The 7891-nt window shown below is 35.0% G+C and overlaps 3 protein-coding genes across 5 annotated transcripts; all 3 read left to right on the top strand.

Moving 5' to 3' along the window:
* The first annotated feature begins 230 nt into the window (after nucleotides 1-230).
* Zfrp8 (Zinc finger protein RP-8) lies at nucleotides 231-1953 on the top strand. Its single transcript, XM_031992409.2, has 4 exons — nucleotides 231-955; nucleotides 1062-1479; nucleotides 1556-1658; nucleotides 1735-1953. Exons 1-4 carry the CDS (start codon nucleotides 592-594, stop codon nucleotides 1906-1908), a joined length of 1059 nt encoding a protein of 352 aa, XP_031848269.2. The 5' UTR covers nucleotides 231-591; the 3' UTR covers nucleotides 1909-1953.
* A 421-nt stretch (nucleotides 1954-2374) lies between these two features.
* On the top strand, nucleotides 2375-7742 carry LOC116433848 (uncharacterized). 3 transcript variants are annotated; one of them, XM_031992403.1, is made up of 6 exons: nucleotides 2375-2542; nucleotides 2618-2734; nucleotides 4432-6128; nucleotides 6194-6367; nucleotides 6446-6586; nucleotides 6653-7742. In XM_031992403.1, exons 3-6 carry the CDS (start codon nucleotides 4455-4457, stop codon nucleotides 6809-6811), a joined length of 2148 nt encoding a protein of 715 aa, XP_031848263.1. In that variant the 5' UTR covers nucleotides 2375-2542; nucleotides 2618-2734; nucleotides 4432-4454; the 3' UTR covers nucleotides 6812-7742. The 3 variants fall into 3 exon arrangements, with proteins under 3 accessions (XP_031848263.1, XP_031848261.1, XP_031848262.1); XM_031992401.1 differs by having other exon boundaries at nucleotides 2613-2734; XM_031992402.1 differs by lacking the exon at nucleotides 2618-2734 and having other exon boundaries at nucleotides 2375-2567.
* Nucleotides 3146-4063, top strand: LOC116433856 (phosphatidate cytidylyltransferase, mitochondrial). The gene has a single exon (XM_031992417.1). It carries the CDS (start codon nucleotides 3146-3148, stop codon nucleotides 4061-4063), a length of 918 nt encoding a protein of 305 aa, XP_031848277.1.
* Nucleotides 7743-7891: the final 149 nt, after the last annotated feature.

Below are 7891 nucleotides of genomic sequence, written 5' to 3'. Positions count from 1 at the left end.
AATTATCTTACGGCTTTTGTAAAAGTTCGCACTTGTTGTGGCGCCACTTTATTCAAGCCCTTAATACCCTGTAGTTATGTTTTATGTGTCGGTAACTGTTAATACTGTGGTCGGTAACTGTTAATACTGTCGTAGGTAACTGTAAATACTGTGGTCGGTAACTGTTAATACTATCGTTGGTAACTGTTAATACTGTCGTAGGTAACTGTAAATACTGTGGTCGGTAACTGTTAATACTATCGTTGGTAACTGTTAATACTGTCGTCGGTAACTACGATATTTCAAAACGTAGTCTTCATCGATATTTCAGAACGTAGTCTTCATCGATATTTCAGAACAGTACACGGAAGATAGCGTCGTGTGCAATGTCTAAATACATCTTAAGTCTGTAGTCATGTGCTGTATTTACGTTCCATCCTTATTTCAATGATTAATTTCTGAATTAACCTATATTCATTAGAGATTGTAGTCATTTTAGTTTTCTCTTATATTATATTGATGCTAGTGCATTCCACAGTGTTACAGTGTGATACGTCAAAAATAAGCATTTATAATATTGGATGTAAATTAATTGAATAAATTTTATACATAATGTCAATAGATTTAGGTTTCGTGGAAAAATGTGACGCATGGCGTTTGGAAAGTAGATTCTTTCCCAGTAAAGTTGGTGGCAAGCCGGCATGGCTTAATTTAAAAAATATCCCAGGCGAGAAAGAACTTCAATGCGAATATTGTCATGAACCTTGTATATTTTTATGTCAAATATACGCTCCTTATGAAAATAAGGAGGATGCATTTCATAGGACTATATATGTTTTTGTATGTAGAAAACCGGAATGTTGCAAATTAAATGAAAATGGAAACTTGAAGGTTTTCAGAGCTCAGTTACCAAGATTAAATGAATTTTATCCACCTGTACCTCCTGTAGAGGAACATGATTGGAGGACAGATATCAGTATGTGTTTCCAAAAAATTTAATGTACATGTCAATGAATTAGCAAAGGTATTTTGAGTAATTTATGATATTGAAATTTCATGTGCATTAAATTAAATGTCCCCAGGTACAAGCAAATGGGTAAAAACATGCCATGTATGTGGAATATATGCACCTACTCACTGTTCCAAATGTAAACTTATAAATTATTGTTGTCGTACCCATCAAATTTTTGATTGGAAATGTGGTCACAAAGAGTCTTGTGGTACAAATAAGCAACCAACAAAAAACAGTAAATTTTTATTTCCTGAATATGAAATAGTAATAGAATCAGAGGATGATAAAGAATGTAATAATGAAAATAATGCTGAGAAAGAGGAAGAAGAGATTAGGACATATAAAAAGATGGTAGATGAAGGTGAAGCTGGAACTTTTCAAAATGAAGATGTACAAAATGAATTATTAAGTATGTGCAATCAGAAGGAAGATGAGGTATTTTCTGAATTTCGTTTAACTATTGACAAAGATCCAGATCAAATTCTACGGTAAACTTTAAATTGCTTAGTAAAATATGTTCAACAAATATACTTTTAATATAAAATATAATTTTTATGGTAACAGATATGACAGAGGAGGAAAAGTTCTATACATTTCTGAAGAAAATCAAATTAATGAAATACCAAAATGTTCTGAATGTGATCAAGAGAGGCAATTTGAATTTCAAGTAATACAATAATATAAAACTTTAGTTGTTTTAAAAAAAAAACTAGTGTTTACAACTAATGAATAATTATTTTTAGATTATGCCCCAATTATTAAATTTCCTTGAATTAGAAAATGCACTTAAATGTATTGATTGGGGTATTTTAGCAATATTCACATGTACAAACTCATGTACATCCGAAAATGGATACAGTGCAGAATATATATGGAAGCAAGACATCACAGAAACCAATTCTGACAATGCTTCATAAATAAAACACTCTTTTTATAGTTTCACAATAAAATGATTACATTGATAAAAACAATTTGTTTTATATGCTAATCCTATAATACATAAAATATAAAATATAGATTACATGAAATGTAAATTCATTTGCATAATTTTATGGTAGATATTGCGGAATCATTCACATTTTGATTATTAAATAATCTGTATTTTTTTTTAAATATACAGGAAGCTGCCATTTATAAAATCTGTTTTCCGTATGTCAAACATTACTAGGGATTTTATTTTGGTGAAAGCATGAATCATAGAAAACATTCGTCATAAGCGATTAATTTTTATTGTATAAATTAATGAGTTATTTTTGAAGAAAAAATTCTTAAATTTACAATTATTCGCTATACGGGCACGAAAGAATCAATGAAATAATTCTAGAAGTATAAGTGAAACCAATTTGAAACTAAGGTTGGTAGGTCTTATCCAATGGAGTATCACAAAAGTTTTGCAGCTTGGCTATCGTTTCATACAAAACAGATTACTTCAAGTAATTATACGATCGCGAGTTGATACATATGATATACAATTTAATGTTGATTTAGTTTTCCTACACTTGAAATTAAATGTTATTTTTTTCGGTTGCTGTGTATCTAATGAAATCTCCGGTATAGAATAACCCATCAATCATAAGTAAGTACTTATAGCAATTATATATTTTACGAAAAACATTTCTAGGTTAGATGGAATGGATCTTGTTTAATAAAGGGCGCAGTTGATTATAAATATTCAGAAGCTTGTGACCACTTTTGCCACGATCGTTGGGAGAATTCAGACGGAAAATATCTACCCTGAGTGAGGTGCTACTAATTCATTACATTCTTCGAATATTGCATTTTTCTGACTTTCCTAAATATCCATAATACTCGTTTGGATATAACTTAAATCAACTGTACCCTAACCAGATTTATATAAACGAAAAAAAAAGGCAATGCTTTGATGATCCAACAAGATTTACCATGAGATATCATTTAATGATTAAATAAAATTTTTAATGGTAAAGAAGTATGCAGAATTAAAGGTATCAAACTTTCATTACGAAAAGATTTTTGCTTGTATTGTTTACACTTCAAAATTGAACTGGAATAATGGAGAAATTGATGGTAATTAACCAGCTAAAAGGGATACTAACAAATTTTCCAAGGAACATAAAGTTTTCCTTTGCATATGGATCTGCTGCATTTAAGCAGTTGAATAATGAGTCCAACAATATGTTGGATCTTATTTTTGTTGTTCGTAATGTAAAACAGTGGCATGCAGAAAATTTAGAACTTAATCCAGACCATTATGCTCAGCCCTTAAAGCTGTTTGGGCATAGGGCAATTGCTAATGTACAAGAAAATTGGGGTGCTAAAATATATTATAATACATTGGTTAAAATGATGGAAGGATATACTATCAAATATGGAGTAATTTCTGAAGTTTCATTAATAGAAGATTTATTAGATTGGAATGATTTGTACTTGGCAGGAAGATTACACAAACCAGTTAAAGTATTGGTGGAGCCAAATGGACAATCTCAGCTGCCTACGGCTTTAGTGCAAAATTTACATTCAGCTGTGCATGCAGCACTTTTACTGCTACCACAACACTTTACAGAAGTTGATTTCTATAAAACTATAGCCGCTTTGTCTTATAACGGCGATTTTAGAATGATTTTTGGTGAAAACAAAGATAAAATCAATAACATTGTATTGCCACAACTAAGACAGTTTAGACAGTTGTATAGCCCAATCTTACAGCATTTTGAAAATTATGTGGATATTCCAAAGTTAGATCAAATGGCTGTCACCTGCCACCAAGATACAAGTCCAGCTACAAAGATACATCACTTGAATCAATTACCTAGAACACCACAGATTAAACTTGTTAGATCATGGTCACAGGGCCCAAGATCGAAGGATACAGAAGATTGTTTACGTGCAATTGCATACGATCCAGAATGCGATGAAATGTTAGAAGAATCCTTGAAAAAAATAGTGTGGAGATCCAGTGTTACACAAAGTTTGAAGGGGATTTTCACTGCTGGGCTTGTGAAATCTATTAAGTATAGCGGATCAAAAATAATGAAGATGTTCCAATCAACTCCACAGAATGATAATTCGCTTCCAAAAGCAAAGTCAAATTAAAATTAATTAGAAACAGTGAAGCATCGGGCATAGCTGAAGGAAACTAACAAGCGCATAGAGTAGTAATTACATCCCTTTTAGTTATACTTTAATTCTGTCATATGTACAATTGTTCACACAAGATATATTTCAAATAAACTAGTCTAGTCGAAACGTGACTACTTCTTTTTAGGTATTGTTTAATGCCCTACTGTTTTAAAATATTTTTACAAAACGATCTATAATGTTCTCGAGTTTGTTACTTATTCTGGCTAGTATAAAAATTAACTAACTAAAATGAGCAATCGCTATGTTCATTCTTCCGACGAATCATTATGTATATGCTACAGTTTATGTTTGTCGAAAATGAAATTTATGCTACTTTCCAGCGACTAATTAAATATTGACAACAATGGATTCTGATTCCGAGAGTCAAGACAGCGACGATGGGCGACGATTTCGTTTCGAAGCAACCCGAAAAGATAACGTGCGACCAGAACCGAAATTTGGGAAACGTACAAGGTCGAAGTCCGAACACAAATCTGATTACGACGATGCAGATTACAAAGACAGAAAAGACAAATCCAAGCACGACAGTAGAAGAGAGCACAGATCCTCCAAAGAGCGAGAAACAGAGGACAGGGATCTCAGACATGTTTCCAAGCATTCGAAGCATATTCATGAATTGAAAGGTTCTAGACGCGAGAGCAGTAAAGAAGGGAAAGACTATAAAAGTACAAGAGACGTTAGCGTGGACTCTAGAACGTTCGGTTTGTCTTCGAAGCAAAAGACAAGAGACACAAAGCAGCACAGAAGTCGAGATCAGAGCGAGCATAGGAAGCACAGGTCTCAAGATCGATCACACAGTAGAAACGAGGATGATAGATCGTCACAGAACGACAAGTATAGGAACAAATCACACGAACAGAAATACAAGCACCGTTCTCGCGATAGAAGCTATCAGTCACACAGACAGAGATCGTCTGATCGTGGTAAATCTCGAGGGGAATTCGAGAAGCAGAACTCGCATAAGAGAACACTGACGAAAGAGGATGCGGATCAGCAATTGCAGGAGTTCTCCTCGCCCAAGAATGCGGAGCACAACCGCAGCGACAACGAATTACCGGCGACGAGAGATCTATCGAGTGAGAGTCAGGGATACAAGGAATTAGATTTGTCTGAATTCGACGTTCTGTCCGAAACGGACGAGAACATGTCCGACGACTCTGATGCGAAAGATAGGTGTTCATTTTCAAGGTATCACAAGACGAAAACGAAAAAGAGAATTTCGAACGACGAACATGAGAATTCAAAGAAGAAACAAGCGACAGAAAACGAACACTCGGACAGCTCCCCTAAGGTAAATGCAAGGAAGGGTGATCCGTCGTATGGTTCCAGTAATAATAATCCTGGTGCCATTTCAGATTCCGCATTTGGTGACGCGTCGTCTATGTTAACGGAATCAATCATGGATAATTGCACGAACGATCTTGACAAAAGTCCCAATCTCGACGCAAGAGAAAAGACGATGACGACCGATTCGAATAGTAAACTGGAAAAGTCGAGCTCTGGCGAAACAACTTCCTTGCACCTTAGTAATTGCGATTCTCCAGAGCCCGCGAAACTATCGTCTTCTGAAGAAGACACGACTTACGGTCCGGTTCTACCGCCGCAACTGATGACTGATCACGCCACTACTGCGAAATCAGCGAAACACGCGAGCTTCATAGGACCTTGTTTACCAGAGAATTATGTGCAAGAGGATACCGAGAGACTCGAGGCTGACGCGGAAGATCAGATTAACGAAAATGATTCCGACGAAGATTCAACGATCATTTTTGGCCCAGCTTTACCGCCGCATCTGCTAGAACAAAAGCACAGTAACGGAACAGAAGCGAAACTTATAGGTCCCGCTCCTCCAAGCGCGATTAAACCCTCCAACAACGAACAAACAGAGCAATCAGATTCTGAGAACGAAGACGCGATTGGTCCTTTGCCGGCCGATCATCCAGCATTGAGGAGCAGTTACGTGTACAGGCAATTGGAGCACAGAGCGCAACAAATTAAAAGTAAACAAATGAACGAGGTAAGCTTCATTAGAATTTGTACGATGGTCCAGTGAAAGATATTTAATGATCGATAATATTTTAGGATAGCAATACTTTGAATCAACGGGAAGAATGGATGACGGAATTGCCACCAGCACAGATCAGCAACCTACAGTTGGGGCCACGAAAGTTCCGCGTTAGGTCAGGTCCAGATATGTCTGATAGATCGTGTTGGACGGACACTCCAGCTAAGAAAGCTGAAAAACAGAGGCAAAAAGTTAGCGTGTCATAATTTTGTTGGCACCATTTTCGTAGATACACTTCGCTTAATGCTAACAACCCGCTTCTGTTTTAGGAAGAAAAAGAGTTCTACAGTTGTCAGAAGTCCTCCTCGAAATCTCCTGAAAAGAGTCTTGAAGCTGAAGCCGGGAAAAACAAAAGGCGTGAGAAATCGCTTTTGGAAATGCACCAGAGCAAGCTTCAAAAGAAGAAGAAGGTATTATGTCTATTTTATGGATATCAAGTTTTATGTGTTTCAATGGCAATAAAATATAAATTTCAGAAGGAAGAAAAGGAAGTTAAGTTGACTGGACAGACTGTTAGAAGACCGTTCGACAGAGATTTAGACTTGCAGGTAAATAGATTCGATCAAGCGCAAAAGAGTGCTATCATAAACAAAGCACGGTGTCTTGACGATAGGTTTTCTCGTGGAAAGATCTAATAATTTCGTAGGAAGTTCATAAGACTTAATAAATAATTGAGTTTTGCGAAACTTATAATGGTAATTTGGCTCACAGTAAGCGATATCGCTAATGAGTGCCTTGAACTATAAATAATATAGATCAATCTTCGTTTAAGATTGGGTCGAATTTGATTTTTGTTCTGTTATGATTTTTTAAAAGATTTGTATCGTCCCATTTGTTCACTGCTCAACTATTTCATCGATTGTTGATTGTTAACCATGTAAAATGTTAACCTCTCAAGAATATCAATTCTTCCATCATGTACATTTTTAAGTGAATCTGACATAATCACCCTAAATATGTATAAAGAAATACATACATAACTTTTTTTTATTGATTTTTCTGATAATTATTGTACCAGAAATCTGTATTATGTATATACATTGTAGTATTGAACTGTATCCTCTGTAAATGACTGTTCTTCGTATCTGCGATGTGTATATACATGTAACATTTGTCTACTGTATTATAAAACATTGTAATTCAGGAACTGTTTTAAGTGGAAATACGGAATCATAAAGACGTACATTCTATGTACAGACACTGAAAAACAACATACGCTTTTCTTCTTATGTTATTGTGTCACAGACTCAATTTTATCTGTGATAGCTAAAAAAAAACTATGTCAATGTACTATGTTTATTGCCCAATATAAGAGTTACGATTGCACCATACGTGCTTTAAATATACTTTTTAAAAAAATTATTATACACGTTCAATGTGTTTAACAAATCAAATAAGATCTTTTACTCACTTCCCGAATATGGAAAATATCATTTTGTTCGCAAGAAAAACAATGAAAATCTTGGCAAAACATTGCATGTTTGTTCCTTTTAAAAAAGAGCTAGAACCATAAAATTTTGAAAATACAGTTTACAAACGAACGTGAACATTGAAACCTAATGATTCTTCACCTATAATTTAATTCTCGAAGACGGTAGAAATTCTGCAACACGAAAATCGATGTACCCGCGAGCTGACATTTAATTGAATTTAAATTTAGCGCTTGTACCGCGTGAACAAGCACGTCCGGCAGAGCTCTGTCAGATAGGTAGTTC

The sequence above is a fragment of the Nomia melanderi genome, chromosome 12 (assembly GCF_051020985.1).
Source record: "Nomia melanderi isolate GNS246 chromosome 12, iyNomMela1, whole genome shotgun sequence".
Lineage (NCBI taxonomy): Eukaryota > Metazoa > Arthropoda > Insecta > Hymenoptera > Halictidae > Nomia > Nomia melanderi.
Note: the sequence above shows the minus strand (reverse complement) of the source record. Positions and strands in the feature narration are given on the sequence as shown.